Raw genomic sequence first — 20044 nt, 5'->3', positions numbered from 1 at the left:
CAGTGGTTATGTGTGTCTCAAATATGAGAGAACTAAGTCTTCTATTTAAATACACTATATATTACATTTATATTTGGGAAATATATGGAAACTTTTAACTGAAGCTAACTAATTCTTAACATAGTTAACATTCTATAGGTTTTTTATGTTATGTATGTTTAGGTAAGGTTAAATATTTGTAACTTTCTTAGTGCTTATCAGAATAACAGTCTTACAAAAGTCTATTGTATAAGATATAGTTGGAGATATTTCTGTGTGATTACACATTTATCTTGCAATTTTAAATTGTCTCAATGTTGGGTCATGCTGTAATTTAGTCAAACCAGAGGCTCCTCTGTGTCACAGCACCCTGAAAGAACTCTTTCACTGCCTTCTTGTTGCATGAAAGAAGTCAGTGTAAAATTAAGGAATGTCCAGAACATGTGGATGAGGGCAAGTTTTACTGGTTTCCTCCATATCTATGTAATTTCTTCTTGAAATAATGTACTGATCCATGTTTCTGACTTTTCTAGCAGTTTAAATTTTAGAATATGTGAACTCAAAGCAATACATTTTTAAAATCTTTTACAGCAAGTTTGAGTTTGAAGTGTGAGACTCCTTCAACATCCTTTTCAATTTGACTTCTAAGATATCTCCTTCATCCAGAGTCCCTTCTCAGAGCAAACAAAGCATAAAACCCCTCCTTCTACCCTTCTTTCCTACTGAAAACCAAGTTTGAGCTTAAACTTGGTTTTAACTCCCTTTTTTTAAAAAAAGCAGAAAATGCTGTTTCATAGTTTCCTCGAAGATGTGGAAGTAGAAGTCTTGCATATAGGCATACTGGTTTAAATAGACTCTGTAATGTCACCTTTTCCATTAGTGCATACTAATGATTTAATAAACGTTCAAATAAAGCCTCTGCACATAACCCTTCTATTTGACTTCTACGGAGTGGAACTTTCTCTGCAGGTAAGAGAAGTGAGGAGACTCTGGAGCAAGAGCAGGGTAGAGATTAAAGATAATCTGGGAATGATTCAGAAATTAAGCTCTTACTTTATTGGCTTGACAGCCTACATTTTCAAAGTAGAAAAATTATAAAATATCTCTTCCTTGAAACCAAAGGGAAAGCCAATAGGTGTTTTGTTTGCCTCCTACTGAGGTTAAACCGTAAGGCTCACACACCATCTATTTTCTCCATCTCCATATGTCTGTATCACATGAACTTTTAGAAACTTCAAAATGTGTAACAATTAAGGATAGGGAAGTTAGTGGTAAATGAATCAATTGAAATGTAGTTGCACAATAGATTGCACAATAGATTGCACTGATACAATGTTCTGAGTTAAGCAGGAGGAATGCTGCTCAATCTGTTGGACTTCGGTGAAATTCACTTTCTATTGAGTGTCAGTAGATATAATTGAAGCTGGAGAAGAATGGGAGATATAAAGTGGTTAAGGTATGGGTTGAAGAGGAAACGGTAGTAGGTTACTGTAAAACAATAGCTTCTTGGTTGTAGGAAGTTACTAATGGAGCTGCACAAATGATATTCTTAGAACTAATCTGATGTTAGTATTTATTAACTTGGATGCAGAAGTGGAGTGTGCTATGCATCATCAACAAGTTTCATATCTAGGACATCATCAGAACAAGTGAGGATCAGAAAATAATCAGGAGGAACTGGATGACTTTAAATATAAGGGAATTGTTTAGGATGAAAATAATAGGGAATTAGAGAAGGGCATGGAAGACTATGCTCTTAACGTCTAAGAGAGAGAATTTCTGCTTTTTGTCAGAGATGGCAGAAGGCTGGTTAACCATTTGGAAGGAAAAGATGCATTGACAACGATATGAATGCGGTAGGATGCAACTGACACATGCTTCTGGGGAGACGGGGAAGTGCTGATGTCCCTGGGTGCTCGCCTGAGCCGGTGGCATTTGGGAAAGAGGTGGAACACTACGAATGAGCAGTGGAATTGCAAACTCGCTCAGAATAGGTCCCTGACTGGAGCTGGGAGGCAAAGCTAAGGCTGAGAGATTCCTCTCTCTAAATACACCTGCCTTCTTAGTTTGTTCTTTTCATATCAAGTCAAGGACAGCTGTAGCAAGTTGATCTCATCCTTCACACTGGTGTGGGCAAACATTAATGCAAAAGCTATGGATAGATTACCAAACACACTTTATTAAAAAAAAAAAAAACTATTTTCAGTTGCTTCTTTTTTTGTGAGACTGGCCATTTTGTAAAAAGATTTTTCTCAAAGCATGTACTCTTTGTCTTGGATTTTTTTTAAACTTTTATTTTTTAATCTCAACCTGAAAATGTGGTTCTTATTAACACTGAATTCAAGGTGAAAATAGATATTTTGCTGATGGATTACAGCCTGCCACTACTAATAGTTTCACCATTAACTTAAGTGGTAGATTTTGTGCTGTGGATTGAAATAGACTTTAATACCAACCCTGCCGATGATCCATGCAGACACGAATTAGGAATATCGGATCGTATTATTTTGTTTGCTTTTAGGTTAATCGTAGTAATAAGAAAAGATGTTAGAAGCATCAATAACAGAATTAAAAGGTATTGGATGCATTAATAAAGTTTGCTTCTGAATTCTGTTTTCAGAGTTCTACACGAAGAGTTTTTAGTGAAGCTAGGCTGATAGCTTCCCACTGCTGGAATTCGAATTAACTCAAGGGATAGGTGAGGCATTTCTCTCCAAGGAAGCTGAAGAGGAAAATTAATAAGAAGAGTACTTTCTTGATGAGAGTCTGTTAGTTCCTTACAGAACAAAAGAAGGTAGTGGTATGGGAAAAATGAAAGAATGAAATGAATTTCTTCTTTGGTATAAAAATTAGTACATAGTAGAAGATGTACTTGTCAAACTTTTATATCCTTTTGCTTGTTGTTTAGCTATTGGCTAAAACGACTGAGTATATACAGGTTTTAATTAAAAAAAAGTTTTTGGAACAGAGAGCATAAACACTGACTTCAGGGTTTGCTTAAAGTCATTGTTTTCTCCTTTTTGTTCAGTGTTTTATGTTCATGAGGAAAGTTGGGAAGGCAATTCACAACAGGAGGCTCTATTCAGTAAAGTCAGCCCTTCCACTCTGTTGTTAGAAAACAGGAACATTTGGCTAGGAAGCCAGTAATTCTTGACAAAGTTTTATCCTGAACTTGTCTCATGTGAGTGCTTGAAGAAGAGTGAGAGGCAATATACATGATTATTTTAATGGGAAACTGAGTTGCCATGCAAGGAGCTTGCTCTGTCTCTGACCTTGCGGTGCAGAATTTTTCCTACTGTTAACAAGCTAGGGCGTTAATTTCCACTATCTAAAATAAAACTAAAGTGTGTTGTATTTAGTTTGGCGTATACTGTAGTTTCAATTCTGTGCCTAATGAGAAGTGGAATAGAGTTTGGGGGAGGGGGGAGGGTTTGTTTACCCCTCCCACACCCATCCTTGAGGAGGTTAGCTTCAGACTGCAATCTGTTTTAAGGTTTCTTCCCCCCCCACCCTCTACCTCTTGTTAATTATCTGTCTGTATTCCTGGATTCTTTTAAATAACTTTTTAAAATGTTGGTCTTAATTAGGTATTTTTCCCAGAATTCAATACATATTATTCTGTGTGGAAGTTCTTGCCTTGAGGTATTTATACGTTTGAAAAAAAACACTTTGGAGAAGTGAAGAAAACAAAAATCTTTAGTATCTTTCTGCATAAAGGAAGTGGCCTGAAAAATGTTGTGAGCACTGTTAATCTGTTGGGTTTCAGCAGTCTGGAAGCTTTTGATATTTGGCTAAATTTGTTGGATAGAAGTTTGCATTAGACATTCAAGTGACTGTTGACTTCATGTGACGAATATTTAGCTGTTTTCATGACTATGTACTGAGAGGCTATCATAAACTGGTGTTGCAGTCTGAGAGTTTTATATAGCATTTCTCGACACTTGGTTTTCTGCCAAACTTTTGGGTCAGGAGGTAGCACCATTGTCCCTTACAGTGGAGGTAACTGTATGTAGCTTTTTGTCAATAAGCTGCACGTTGGCAGTGACCTGCACGCAGGACATGCAGACTGTTATATTAAGTCCACTTGAAGCCCCTATAATGTCAGTGAAAATCCGCAGGGCTGAAATGCATGTTCAGTGCTGACAGCGCGTGCACGATGTGTGTGTCGCTGTTCCGGAGGCTTGAGACCATAGTATAGATGAGGGGTTAGAAAGTTCTGTAATGTGAAGATTGGTAGAAATACCACTTTCTTAGGATAACTGTAAATTGGATATTTGCCAATATTACTCAAAACATCAGCTGGAAATTTGGGGTAAGTGGGAATAGTTCCAAGTGAAGCTGATTTTGTAAATTTTGTATAACTAATTTCATCTATTGTGGTGGGATCTACCATTCATATACACAGTTGCAGCTTTGGACCTGCTTCATATTTTGCATCATCTTGCTTGCTGCTTGCTTGCTCATTGCTCAGTTACTTTTCTGGCTTTGCTCAACAGTATTAGTGACTGAATAGATAAGTGATGTTATGTCACCTCAAATCTTGGTGCTGCGCTCCTGTTTAATGCCCTGCTGTTTGATAGCTGAGAAGGGTTGCTGTTGAGTCTTGTTTGGCCTTAGTCAGCAATCAGTTTAGGCTTCGCCTTTGATCTGGTTTTGTGCAGAGAGGTTCCTTCACTTGTGCACAGCCTGACGTTCCATTGTATACTGCTTATACTTGAATTTAGTTTGGAGTAACTGCGAAGGCTACACAGGGTGTAGTGTATCCTAGTGTCCATCAGCTTGAGACATAAGTTAAATCTTATGCAAAGGTTCGGACTGGATATGCAGAGACTGGGCAGGTATACCATCACTAATCAGTGCATCAATGAACATGCCACATGGAGTAAAGATATGGAAACTTCACAGATATTTAACAAGGTATAAAACCTTTTATAAGAAGTCAAGGTTGTATCCTGTTGTACAACAAAACATACTAAAGTGTTTTCTTCTTTTTAGTCCAAGTGGTAAGAAGTTCAGAAGCAAGCCTCAGTTGGCAAGATACCTGGGAAACACTGTTGATCTCAGCAGTTTTGACTTCAGAACGGGAAAGATGATGCCCAGTAAATTGCAGAAGAACAAACAGAGACTAAGGAATGATTCTCTCAATCAAAATAAGGTTTGTTAGTAAATACTGTGTTTAAGGATATCCTAAAAAATCCTTTCCTATAGTTCATATAGTTCATTTCTGCTTAACGCAGTCTGCTTCTGAGATGTACATGTATGTTTAATTTTTAGTAGTGGTAGATGCAAATTTTTAAATAGAGGGAATGCTCTGCTACTACCCAAGAAAATATCAAGGTGAGGTTAAATATGAAAAAAAAGTTTGAGTAATTCAGGAGTTGGCTTGTGACTAAAGAGAACAAACTTCAGTGCTAGTCATCTGCCTGAATAATATTCTTCTAAATGAGGAGAGTTATGACTGTTAACACCAATAGATTCTCCTGTGCAAGTTTTGAAGTTATTATGTTCATCTTCCTGTTCTGAGCAGAAATAGTTCACGTTTTTAATATGTGCCAGGAAGCTTGTTTTCTGAGGCAACTCTATTTGTCTGTACAAATCTGGGTGTCTGTTTATAGTTATGCAGCTAAACAAGGCCAGGTATTTTTTCTGTGTTTGTTTCAGGACTGGGCCTTTCTTAATTGATGCAGATTGTTCTCTTATTTGTTTATTTTTAAACAACAGTGTAGCCTTCCAAGTGCTGAAGAATATAGCAGCTATACAGTAGCTTAAAAATAAAAGGCTTAAGCATACAGAAGTAAAATAATTGATGTACCATATAGGGAAGCATACAGAAGGAAAATAATTGATGTACCATATAGGGAGATGACAAGTGCATTTAACTGATGCTCACATACTACATTGCTGGACATAATATAGATATCTAATACAACAGTTCTCCTCAGAAGTTTGAAAGGTTTTCTGTAAGAGCTTGCAATGTTTTCCTTTTAAAGTGTTCTATTCTTAGGGATTTCATAATTTACAGTAGTGTGTGAAAACACCTAACAAGTTATAGCCTAGTCCTGTATACTGATGTTCTTTGTCATCTGCCATTTCTAATGTGTGAACCACACATTTCATGCTGATTTCTTTTTATTTAAAGCATGCCTTCATTTTATTTTTAATTTTTTTCTTTCCACAAACATGAGGCTTTCGAATAGTATAACTGTGAGGTAGTCTTAGGAAAAGGTTTTGATTAGGCTTTTTGCATAAGCAGAAATTAAAATATTGGTATATAAAATATAGATGAAACTATGCTCACTTCATATTACTATGATTTTAGATTACTTGTATGTCGCTAAGAGTAAGTACATTAAATATAAGATTAGAATCTAAATTAATGCTGTTTGTTTTTTTTTTTTTTAAGGTAAATAACGTTTGTTATTTCTGAGTGATTTAATCTGTACTTCATGGGCTTTCAAGAATTTTTTCTATATTCCTTTGTTAGTTAAAAATAGGACCTCAACTTAATCCTGAAGTTTATATTTTCTTCTACAGATGTTGAAAGAGATTGGTTGTGGTCATCTTCTAGTCTGCCCTGCAGCTGTGCTGCTAGAGGGGCCTGAAGAGAGAGACTTGCATAGGCAAGTTTGTGTATAAACTTGCTCATATTTTACTCGTTGTTTGTTTTATGCAAACAATTTACCACAAATGTTTCTAAATTCTTTGGCATCCCTTCAGTTTCAAGAACAAGTATAAAAATGTACTTGAGCCTTCTTTCACAGACATGTCTAGGCAGCTAGATTTATGCATGTAACTTTGAGATTCTCATCATTAGCAGCCTAGAACTCAGTGTCTTCAATGACCTATTAATGTCTCCTGGTTTCAGCTGGAATCAGGGATATTATATGCTAATAAATGTCTTTGTTTTGCAGCATTAATATACAGCAGTAGAAGTGATTTAAAAATACTGTTCTAGCAATATACTTTTCTCCTATCTTAGCATTATGCATTCTTACTGACCTTTCAGTACTGGCAATAAAGGCAATAGGTTGATCTACTGCAGAGCCACGGGAGGAGTTTTGCTTTATCCTACATAAATCTTTTCAGTACTTTCAGTGTAAACATTTTTACATTTCACTTGCAAATTAAGTTATTTGATTTATTTGAAGTGCTTTTGAAGAGACAATGAAATAAGATTGAATAAGAATCCAATAGAAACAGCACGCTGCTGTGCTTATAAAAATATGCCTGACAGTTTTTTATCTTGAAAGGAAAACATAGTAGAGACTAATGATTAAACACACTGTCTGGTTATAAGTGACTGCTGAGATTATAGGATTTGAAAGACCTGGAAATATGTTATTGAGCTTTTAAATGTCTTCTTTCGTTTAATGTCTGGAGCACATTGATGCTTCTGGAAATACATGTCTTTGGAAAGTTAGTGAACTGAAAGGTTTTTTGGAAACCATTCGTGGAGCATGAAATGCTCAGAATAATGAATAAAATTGAGCAGGGAACATTGATATTCCTACTAGCTGATATATTGCCATAGTTCCCAGAACAGGAAAAGATTTTGTTTTGTGATAGTAATCAAGCAATGTAAGTACGTCTTTATTTCTGAATGACGAAATCTTGTAGGTATGCCTATACCTGAATAAGGTGAACTTAATCACTGACTTAGAGGAACCAATCTGTGTCTGGCCATTCGAAATATGTAGTTAGTGTCCTTCATCTGAAATATTCAAAGAACCTCTCAACAGAGAGTTCAGGAGATGTGTTGGTTGTAGATATATTAGTTATTTCATCTATTAGGACGTTACTATTGGAAGCTTTTCCCGTGTCGTGAATGAATCTTACACATAGGCTGGGTTCTGGTTTGTTGTTAAAAAAAAAAAAAAAAAAAAAAAGTGAGCATCAGTCATTTCCTGTACCACCTGTACCATGTGATAATGTTTTTCCTTTGTACATGTGAAGATCCGCCAGCTGCTGGGGATGAGCTTAACAAGTTTCTGTACCAAAAAGTTTATTTCTGTGGCCACAAATGGGAGACTTCATTTATTTAGAATGAATTCAAAGCCCAGATGCAACTGTGATTAGTAAGGAAAAAAGATCGGAAAGTAATAAGAGCATGATTACAGTACTTAGGAATGGATCTATTTTTAGTTTAAACAGTTTATCCTAATGACCATTTTCTAGTATGTGCCCTTGATTTAAAAAGTATTTGGGACATGTCGGTAAGAGCCATGGCATTGCAAAAATCCTGGATAGTCTTTGCTTGATAGTTGCTTGATAAATATGAACCTTTATTTTCTGCATAGATTATAACTCATCAGGGTTTTGCTTTAATTGTAAAGGCTAAACAGTTCTTTAATATAGCTGAATTTGCTTAAGTGCTCACAGTGCCTAAGGGGACTTCTCTCCTTTCTTGAGGGGGAGGGGAGGAGGTGTTAATATATTCGAGGTGTAAAGCAAAGTTAAACTACTCTTTAAGTTAGATTTCATACCAAAAGAAATCTTGAAATATTTTTCATGAACTGGAATATCAGGCCTTTGTTCTAGAAATGTTTGCTGAACTGGGTTTGTCCCCCATATTGCAGATGGTTCAGTAATATTGTTGGTTTTTTTCAGTCTTAGTAGCTATTTTACCACCAGTACTGATGCTACTGCACAAAATGTCCTGGAGGCATGGACTTCAAAGCTTCAAATACTGCTTTGAACTTGATGTCACAAGATCAGGGAATGCAAAGTTTGCAGGATAGGTAAAGTCTATCAAGGTAGTGGTGCAGATTAAGTTATCTGGTGTGAGGGTATTTGATTGCTATAATACTTGGGGCAAATTTAAGTACATGCTGTTGCTGTCCAGCTGTGGTTGGTGATTCTGTGTACTTTGCTCTCCAGTGCTGCTTCATTATATATAAAAAACGTCTAGCGTTAAACTTACTTTTTCATTGTTAATGGGAAAAAAAGTCCATAGTCCATAATCAGTACCTCAAACTCTCTTATGGAAAATGAGCCTGCAAGCACATGCGCTGCTAAATAAACATCAGTATATCCTGGGGAATGGGCAAAACTGGAAGGATTGGACCCCTTTGCAAGAAAGACTGTGCAAGTCCAAGCTCATATATTCTGCCTCGAAGTCATTTAAAAAGAAAATTAGGTTAACTGGGCATTTCCTATTCTTTTTATGGAGTTTAGGGAGGGGAAATAAGAGTTCTAGAAACCCAATAACCTGTGGAGGGAGATGGAGCTTCAGCAAGCCCTGGATAAGTTGAGATGTGGGAGTTATGTGAATGTTGTCTGAAAAGGTAACATACTTGACAGAAGAGCGGAATCAGAATGATATTTCTAGATTGACATTAGATTGATCAGAGGATCTATAGCAGTGTTCCTTGTGGCCCACAGTATGAATTAGGAGAGACCCATTAGAATGGTCCTTGATCTAGCATGCAACACACATGCTAAAAGCAATGCCCAAAGTATCTGAAAGTCTTCCTCAAGTAAGGTGGGACTATCTGGATGAAACAAAAGAAGACCAATATATAAACTTGTCTGCAAACTTAGACTCTCATTTTGGCTTTATATAAAAAGATCCTTGAATTTCCGAACTATTCAGTGGTAGTTTCTCAGCATAATTTGAACTAGCAAGTGGAATTAGGCAGAAGCACTCATGTCCTGTTGCTGTTTGCTCTGGCCATGGGAACTCTGGTCACAGCAGTTAGACAGGAATAAGCAGTGGGTAAGGGAGATCTCTGATGTGCTACTTTTCTCTTTTGAAAGCAATAGTATTTCAGATATGGGAGTGGTTAGTTTCTGGCAGTAAGTTTATAAATTAGAAATGATAGATGTCTGGATTTCTGAAGAAAACTTCCACTGGATTTTGAGGTTTTAGCCTTATTGTATTTTTAATGAGATAACTGCACTACCTGGAAAGAAAAGAAAAAAAAAAGAAAAGAAAAAAAAACAGACCTGTAAAATCACAACGTGTATTTAGAGGAGAGGTCAGGGTTCACCTATGTGTTCTAGCATATTTCGTCTGTTGGTCTGGAAAGCTGCTTTGGCTTTTACAAGATGTTGAGCAAATCAGTATTACACAAGGATTCCCAACATGCTGCAGAGCTTACTTATAAACTAGTATATGATTTGAGTCATACTGTTGAATAGATAAGAATGTGCATAGTACATTTGACAAATCAACTTCTTTGCTTTCTGGATGAAGAATTTAGGCCTGAAATATTAAAACCATCCTGTCAGTTAGGTTACATTTTAAGGTGCCTAGATAAATATGAAGTATTATTCTGCTGCTCCTTCCTATCAATTATATGCCTTGAGGTTATATGGAGGAATACCTTAATTTTTCCACCAGGAAGAATTTAATAACCCAGTGTCATCTTGGAGAGGCTATATAAAGTGGCTCTCTCCCTTGCCTCTCCCCCCACCCAGAAGATGAGCCAAATAGTTGGATGGGAGTAGCCAATATGATAACCATTGTGGTTTGTAAGGATATATCTTGGGATTAAGTGGCTTGTCTGCTCTTTCTGATGAAAATTACTTTCTGCAGAGTACAGAGATGATATTCTCTTTATTGCTAGTTCATAGGCTATTCATTGTACAAATATAGAAAGAATGACTTCACACTCCCTCTCATCTCCTATCCGCCTTGCAGTAACAGAGACATGCTAAAATACAGGACATTCTGTTGATGGAGGAACTACCCTGTCAGATTCCTGGCAAAGCGCTAAAAGAGGAATACCTACTTTTAAAATAAGAATTTAATCTGATGCTGATGCTGTGAACAGAAGGCTTATTGCTTAATAAGCCGGAGCCCCTAGCCAATTTTTTAATTTCATTTTTACACAGATCGTTACAGAATATTTCTCTAATTTCAATTATATGGAATTCCAGTATGTTCATCTTAGGAACTAAAGGTTTTTAAACAAGCATGTGCTCTCTGGTTCTTAACTCATTCTATTTTATAAAGTTGTATAGTCCAAATTATATAGTCTAAATACTGAGGATTTGAAGAGTGAGATTTAATTCACATTTTTAAGCCCAAGAACTTAGTCTTTTTTTTTTCTTTTTTTTTTTTTACTGGAAGAAGTGTAAGTATGTAATAGGTATATAAGTAAATTCTAAAGTGTATAATAGGTATATAACTAAATCCTAATGAAAAAATCTTTTAACTTGATTCTTGGTACAGTCTAATATTGAAGTTCATCGTATAACTTTTGAACTATGATTTCACAGCCAATTATAAAACTTTCTTATAGGACCTGAAATATTACATGATAGCTTACTTTTCTTCCTTTTGAACATGTAACTAAACTTCTAAAAAGCAAAAGCTTGAACAGTTCTCTTTTCAAAATTAGGTATGACTGTTAAATGTTTTGAAGTGCTTAGAACTGTCATGCAGAATAGAGAACATCTTAATATATGTTCATTGGGAAAATGTGTCTGCTTAAATGTGAGGATGTTTGCTTTCGTTGTCTCTCTTGTTGTGTGGATATAAGCACATGTGTATTCTCAGTCACACCCTTGTATGCCTTGAAAAAGAAGCCCAGAGACCTTTAGTTGTTAAGAAAGCAACAAAAGAAATCCAAGAGCAGAAAAGTTTGAAAGACTACATCCTCAGGAGTCTGAGGAGCTGGGATTGCAGACAGAAAGCTGTAAGATGCTGTTGTGCTGTCACAGCACTTCAAAGTAGCAGTCTGCTTTAAAATAGAGAGACAGACTTACAAAAGCTATCATGGTGTTTTGATACTGTATTTTTGTCTTTCTTCATCAGTCTTGGAGGCTATGGGAAAATTCTCTTTCCCCAGCCGAAAGGCTTCTTTTTGGGCTCTTGCTCTACAGAGGGATTCAGGCACTAGCAGTGTCTCATACTCAGACTTACTTCAAACCACACAAACCACACAGACCAGATCACTCACGCTTGCATTTGCTCATTGGTAGTGAACATGAATGTGTCGTTAAGCTCCAAAGCTTTGATAGTGTTTTTGGTACCAGACATATGATGCATTTTAATATGACTTTCCTGTTTCATTAAATATCAAACAAAATCACTTCTGAGGAAGCTGGCGTCAGTTTTGTCTGGGACTAGTGTCTTTATGACACATTTTACTAGCAATGAATGGAGGAAGAAGCCAGAAATGTCTATGGAGTTGACTAATGGGATATATCTTAAACTATTTGGTCTAGAAATGTTCTTTCATTACTGAAACTATAAAAATTGTTTAGTAAGCACCTGGATTAATAAAGTTTGCCATTTTATGGATCTGTGCTATGTGTATCTATATTCCTTAATCTTACACTTCAGTATCTCTGATTTCCTGTTTTAAAGCCCCCACTCCCTGGAAAGAAATGGCCTACAACGTGCTGGTCTGGAATTAAGTATGTGCTGACTATTGGCTGTTCACATAGAAAAATGGGTTCTGCTTTCTTTTCCCTCACAGGAGATGCTTCCCTACATTCTTCCTCTCCCTGCTCCCATCTCTACTTGAATACCAGCTTTCACAAAACTCATACAAAGAAATTTTCTCAAGACTTTTAAAAAGTTTGGTTGACATTGGACACAAAGTTCAAAAGCAACTCAGGCAAAACAAAACAAAATAGGCACACAGCAAACTTAACTGTAATTACATCTAATAAGGCTTACAAATAAATTACGATGAAAAATTGTCCTGCTGTCTTCCAGATTAGAATAAATCTGGTGTTATGTTTTAGATTTACTTTTTAAACAAAGTAATTAGAGTAGCCTTTCTAATTTGAACTTGAGCAATAGCTCATGCTGACTATCCTCAAAAATCAGTCTTATATAAAGAAAATTTAGTTAAATGACTGTTGTCTCTGTTCTCTATGTCCCCCTTATCTCATGCTGTGTTTGTGCATGTCTATCTATAATACATGCATATCTATTCTTCTGTTGTCCCTCTGTGAATGTCAGATAGTTTCCCCAGCAGTTAATTAGAAAAATATGTAGGTCTCCAGTGGATTTTCTGTGATTTGAAGTTTGTTCAAGATTATATCTACACAGGGGAGCTGTGTACCAGTATATACTACTGGTTTGATGGTTTGAAGGCTTTTGTATGTGACAAGATATGCTAGTAAAGTGTTATCAGTGGTAGCTGAGAATCATCAATTCACAAACCTAACTAATCTAACTTTTCCAGCAGAATTTGTTAAAGTAGAATAGTTTTAGTTTCTTTCTAGAATAAATTACTGCACTTAATTAAGAATTCTTTTATATAGGAATCACTTAGGAAATTGAGGAGAAGAGTTATGTAGGAAATTGCTGGCCTTTAAGACTTGGAACTCTGTAAATATAATGTTTGCTACAAGTATGTTTTCGTGAAGCTTTGGAGATTCATTTTGTCACCTAATGGTGAAGCTGTCTCTTTTCGGAATGTAAGTCACTTGCATAAATAACACGTATTTTACCAAAAGGAAAGGTGGACTTTCAAGCAGTCTGATTCTTTCAGAAAGTAATTGATAAAAGATGGTGAAAATATCTGGAGCCAGCTAAGCATTACATTTTTTTTTTCCTTTAAAAAGGATGACTACAAAGGTTAGTTGGATATAGCATTTAAGGGAAATCTTTACTCCAAAAAAAGCTTCTTTTTTTGCAAATCAATAGCAGAGGGTGAATCCAACATTAATGTATGGATTTTTTTGTGTGTGTATAGCACTTGTTAATTCGCTTTTTTCTTTTAACAGGGAAAACCAGACTTAAATACAACTTTGCCAATCAGACAAACAGCATCAATTTTCAAACAACCAGTCACCAAAGTTACCAATCATCCTAGTAACAAAGTGAGATCTGATCCACAGCGAGTAACAGAGCAGCCACGACAGGTAAGAATTACTGTACTTCCGTTGTTACTGCTCAGAAAGTTGAAACAAGCTGAAAATCTGCTTGGTTTTGGCTATGCTTCAATTACAAATGAGAATTTCTACCTTGAAGATAACTTCTAGGAATGTGTTGTAGTAAATACATATTTTTTAAAAATACAGAAGTAACAGTCTGTTCATATGGAGATGATTTTTTTTTCTTTAATCCAAAACTTCATTCAGATTTGATTATCACATTCCTACTGAAACACATCTATAGGCTCCACTGTCACAATTGGACATCAAATACAGGATGTTTTTCATGTGCAGCTTCTTCATAGAAGTTTCTATGAAATACGTAGTTCACATCAAGAAATATATCTTTTAAATACTTGCATAGAAGAGCTTTGTGTGAATACAATTTTTTTTATTTTAAATCCCTCTTTTTTTACTGTACTACCATTATAAATCCACAACACAGTAACATAAACTCATCTTATACAAGATCTCCTTTAGATGGTTCTCTTTCTTTATCAATGACGGATCACCTCTACACACTGTGCTTTTTGGTTTTGTTTTATATGAGGAGGAGGGAGCAGAGAAGAAAAGGAAATTTAGTGAATGAAGGAATGCTATACTACATAATGTAGTATATATTGGATTGAGGCATCGCTTTTAAGTCTAACTTGTATCTTTGAGTCATTATAGTGTTATCATCAAATTGAAATACCTTGTTTTCCTAGGAATGCAGGGCTGAGAAGAAAATACAGAAGCATGTTGATAGTTTTATACACTCATTTGTCACTAACTTATAGCAACGTTTCCTTTGAAACCCAGGTTGTCTCTAATATTGCACTTTCAAACATCTTGAATGCTGTTCTTGTAAGAAATAACATAAGGAATTTAGACTCTGCATCCTCTAAATTCAGGTGAGAAAGAAAAAGAAGAAATATCGAGCCATATTGGATCATCTTGTTGAGATGTCTTTTAGCAAGATTTGAAGGCCTCAGCTAACTTCACTGTTGGTCCCATGAAGTTCAACAGGGGCCGTGTAAGTGTATCACATTCAGATCTAAAAGATGCATAATTGTGTGTGTCTATTGATCCTCTTCACATTCTTTTGATTTTCCTTTTAAACTACTACACTTTGTATGTCAGGAATTTCCTTTCAGTCATGTCTGCTGAACCAGTAATAATCACTAAATCATATGAGAGTTATGGCAGCTTTGTGACAAGAGAAATGGATGTCTGGCAATTCATATCTTGATGGATTCCAAACCCTTTTTTGCTTGACTATTTCTTCCCGCTTTTCTTTCCTCTAGAATCTTTTCTTCAAATACCTAGTGACTGAAATCTTCTGGAACGCATCCCTTGTCTTTTGAGAATGGACTATTCCGGTTGCATAAAGACTAGTAGAATAGGCAGTTTTCAAATCCACCTGTGTTAAATCCTTTCCTCATTAAGATAGGTTCTAATAGATCAAGCTATAGCAAGATCTTAAAGTAATCATCATCTGCTGATCACTGCTTCAGCATTCTTTATCAATCAAATTCCATTCTCCTCATTTGCATCAGTGCATCTTTGGAAGAGGACACTTAAAACAGTAATCTCATTCTGTGTTGGCATACTTCATTTGGAAGAGATGATACCTCTGTTTGCTTTGAATGTAGAAAAATTCGTCGTATATATCTAATAGCAAAGCAAACCTTGGTGTGTCTTACTCTGTTGCTTTCCTCCAGGTTAGAGTGCTGCTTTGAGCTGTTTGAGCAAGTCTATGATGGTTTTGAGTAGTGATGATCAGCTTGCTGGGAGACTTGGGGAAGAGGGTGCAGAGTTGGTTGCAGCTGGTTTTGTATAAACTTCTGTGAGTTTTCAGCAAAATTTCCATTAAAAACCTGTAACAGAGCAATTTAATGTACACAGCATGCTCTCAGTTAGTGTAGCAAATCTTAAATATTGACAGATTTCTTAAATTGATAGATTTCTTAAACTACTTCAAATGATCTTGCGTCTTTACACACAAATTTCCATTGTACAATTATAGATATTTCTTGTAAAAGTATGGAGAGAGCTCAAATCATTAATCATGTGTGCAGCCTTCATACACATGCAACCACACATGTACATCTTGTTTGAGCATAGCATGAAGCTCATTCAGACATTCTTCTCACTCTCTGGAGCATCAAAGTTATCAACATATATAGTCTTTTCCTGCTTTTCAGAAAGTCAGGATTCTTTTCTTATTGTGATCTGCTGAGATAAAATATAGAAACAGGGTTGAGGACTGAAGGTGCTGGAAAATGTCTCTTTTTTCTTAATGAAGCCCGCATCATGTAGAACACTTATCACTTGAGATACAGTTGTATACAATACAGCTTTGCAAATATATTTGAATTCTCTTCCCTTCCAGATAAAAACTGTATTTTCCTTACACACATAATCCCTATATACAGCACTGCTTCCTCCGTCTGTCCTACTCAGGTGTATGCCCTTCCTTTACAGATGCTGTAAATATGACATCAACATTGGCTGTTCAAATGAATACAGAAACACTGACTATAAAGCCTATCTGTATATAAAGCTTATTCAGTTACTGCTTCCAGTTTCATTCCTTCCTGCTTCTTTGATCCTTGGCCCAAATCCCTGAAGGGATCCTTGCTTCTGGTTTTCTAGGTACCCATCTCTAAAAGCTTTATCCACTTACTTCTGTTGTATCCCCCTTTTCAATAGACAGTCTAACCAGAATTCACTGAAAATTATCTTTGGCCTATCTCCTTATACAGAGATCAAAATAAACCAATACTGTAGTTACCTTGGCAGTCAGTAATTTTTTCATGATCTGAGAGTGAGAAGATATGCTTATTGGTGCTGGCAGGGAGACATTTGGCAGCAGCTCTTTTTCAAGCAGTAAGTCCTGTGGTAGTTCCTGGAAAGATAAACTAATAACAGTTTGCTTGTGATCTGGGTATAGGTGAATCTGGCAACTAGAGCAACAGATCTTTGTGGCAGCAGCTGGTTCCATATTTTCAGCATGTAGTTAGTTGCATCCTCTCTTTTGTGTGTCTAAGCTTCTTAGTTCAAACTGCACCATACTCCTTGATCTTTTTCAGGGTAAACTACAAAGCTCACTCATTCTCCCTTCTTCCCCCCCACAACCACATGGTACCTGAGAGCTCTGACTCCTGCGGACTTGATTAATCACTAGTTAATTTTGTTGTATACTATTGATTATGGAGTTAGGGATGATTTGAAATCACACTGGTAAAAAAAGACGTTTATGTAGGTGAATAGTACTGAATTTATAAAAGGTTTAACTCAGTCTCTGCCTGATGTATTTGGCTAAAAACATTCCCAGGAAATGTCTTCACTATTTAAAAGAAGGCCAGCCTCCTCTTTGAAGCTCATTTTGAGGAAATCGGGTAATCAGTTAGTCATCAGTTATGTCACCTGGTTCTTCCAATTCTGTTGCAGACAACTTTTTTAAACACCTTGGAATAAACCTGAGCAGCAGCATCCTTCTGCAGGCCAAAAGTACTCTTCAAAATTGGTTTAAAAGTCTCTGCTACAGTTACTGTCATATATGTTTGCAGTGTATTTGTATTGTAACTGATGATTAAATAGGATGGTATGTCACAAACCAGAGCTGACCACAGTCATTTTTGGCATAAGATGTATGTAGTCTAAAAAGCTTAATTTACAAGAAAAACTACAGGATGTCATTTTATGTATGTCATCTTGTTAATGGTTCTTAACAAGGAAGAAAAATTTAGCTATCAGCACTTCAAACTTTGTCAAATAGATGCAATTTTATTTCCCGTGGATCAATTTTTAAGGGACTGGAGTCTAAAATTAGATTGGGTTAGAACACTTTAGGAAAAGCTCTTTGGTTAATATATATTAGAATTATCAAAAAGACAAGCTGAAGGAACTTGATGAGATTAAGTTCCATCTTCCTCTCCCAGTCAAGTTCAGGAATAGTGAAATTTTCACTGGCAATTATGGATTCAGCAGAGCTGAGCAATTAATTGGATGTAAAAAGAGGAAAGAAATTTTCCAGTTTCACGGAGAAATTCTTGTTCACTTTAAATTCATCCATGAATGCTTTGAAAAGACCTCTGTCTTTTTAATCATATTTCCTGATTTAATTGCCTGCAATATCGAACACTTGAGCAGTTTCTCAAACGATAACTTCAGGCATTCTGGTCTCACTTAGCCTTTATGGTAGATTTTAAAACATAACAAAATCCTGAACTGCCTGTGTCTATAGTATGATACAGATATGTTGACTGTATTTTGTGTAGACATGATTAAGTTTTAATCAGCTTGCCTATCAGGTTATAATGCATCTGCAAGCAGCATTGAAATGAATATGGTTCCAGGGAGCTGGGAAGATACCAAGGCTGCTGCCTGGAATTGTGGCTGTGCTGTTAAAGTTGCTATTTCCATCATAATCTGAATTAGATAGTAGCCTTTTCTGACTAATAGTGTAAAATAAGAGTAGATATCTGTAACTCTGAGTAGAAGGAGTTTGTGTCCAGTCAAGTACATCATTGTGTTGACATTTAGAGTATTTTCAATATTCTGTAAATAGAATTTTGCAAATATCTGAGGTTCTTTATTGATTGATTTACATATAAATCAGTCACTTAACAAGAATATTTGAACGTTAAGAACACATGTGCATTTCTTTTAAAAATAGTAGAATTGGAATGTCCCTTTTCAGCAAAATTTTCCTGAAGGCTTCCATTGCTTGAGCAACTACAAAATGGACTTTATTTCTCTGAGAAAAAGGTGCAGCGCCTTCTCTACTTGTATTTGGTGGCTCTTGCAATAGAGAGGCTAATCTATCATTTCTTTGTTTTCTGAATGAAAAATAATAGTTGCTTAGGAGACTGTTTTTTTACAGAGATTACGGTTTTGATTATAGCTGACCATTCATCATGAATAGCTTTTCTTGGACAAAAAACAATTATGGAGGAAGCAATATTTTATAATTCTTCAAACAAAGAACTCCAGAAGTTCAGCTGTAGTAGAGCTTTGCCATTATAGAATTTCAGAACAACAAGGAAGTGAAAATTCTGCTCCACCCTCCTGACCTTGACACTGCTTTCCCATGCTGCCTTTTCTGTCACAGAAAGAAAAACAGACTTGCCCTAAGATATTAGGTTTGAGTGATAAGGGATATATTTCTTGCTCCACAAGAGATTATTGCATAACAGGTCACCTTTGGCATAAAGCATATTGATTAATTTCCTAGGATAATGGGGCACTTGGCTACTGAGTCTTTCTGAACCTAGCGTGTTCAAGCATCAATAAATGAAGGATCAATGTTTTAGGCTCTTTTCAGTTTGCATTCCCTAACCGCTGGTCTTCAAACAAAACTGAAATGGGGCTATTTTTCATTCTCCAATAGGATGAACACTATAATCTGCTGATGAATACTCAGAATGGTTATTCATTTTGCATTAGTAATGAAATATCACATCATAACAATGGTGAATCTTGAAGTCCTGGTTCTTCTCTCATACCTTCCTATCCCAGTCCCATCAGGATTCTCATTCCTGGGTAACAGGGTCATATTTGCTACCACTTCTTTGCTGGAGACATGAACCTTGCTAGTCTGGCTGTACTGGTACAGCCTCAGTGAGGCTGGGCTGTATCAGCTGGCCCTGCACTTCAAGGATTAAGGTAATCTCCAGGGAACTCAAGCTGAGTCTGGACAGCTCACCTCATCCTATGAGGAAATCTCCAATTGTGAGATGATGTAAGGTTATTAGGCAGAAGGTATCTCACAGAATCACAGAGTGGTTGGTTGAGGTTGGAAGGGACCTCTGGAGATCATCTAGTCTAAGGCCCCTGCTCAAGCAGGGTCACCTAGAGCATACTGCCCAGGACCCTGTGCAGCTGGCTTTTGAATGTCTCTAAGGATGGAGACTCCACAACCTCTCTGAGCAACCTGTTCCAGAGCTCAGTCACCCTCACAGTAAAGAAAATTTTTCCCCATGTTTAGACAGAACGTCCTGTGTTTCAGTTTGTGCCTGTTGCCTCTCGTCCTGTCACTTCTCCACGGAGCTGCTTTCCAGTAGGTCACCCCCCAACCTGTCCTGGTGCATGGAGTTATTCCTCCCCAAGTGCAGGACTCTGCACTTGCCTTCATCAGACTTCATGAGGTTCCTCTCTGCCCATCTCTCCAGCCTGTCCAGGTCCCTCTGAAGGGCAGCACAGCCCTCTGGGGTACCAGCCACTCCTCCCAGGTTGGTAT

General features: G+C 36.6%; 1 protein-coding gene across 1 annotated transcript in view; it reads left to right on the top strand.

Annotated features, from left to right (window-relative positions):
* The window catches only part of LOC135324793 (methyl-CpG-binding domain protein 2), a 44285-nt gene that overhangs the window by 9732 nt on the left and 14509 nt on the right, over positions 1-20044 (top strand). The window contains exons 2-3 of the mRNA XM_064501712.1: positions 4975-5134; positions 13669-13806. Coding sequence (XP_064357782.1) covers positions 4975-5134; positions 13669-13806 — 298 coding nt within the window. The remainder of the gene's footprint in view (positions 1-4974; positions 5135-13668; positions 13807-20044) is intronic.

This window comes from Dromaius novaehollandiae, chromosome Z (genome assembly GCF_036370855.1).
Source record: "Dromaius novaehollandiae isolate bDroNov1 chromosome Z, bDroNov1.hap1, whole genome shotgun sequence".
Lineage (NCBI taxonomy): Eukaryota > Metazoa > Chordata > Aves > Casuariiformes > Dromaiidae > Dromaius > Dromaius novaehollandiae.
Note: the sequence above shows the minus strand (reverse complement) of the source record. Positions and strands in the feature narration are given on the sequence as shown.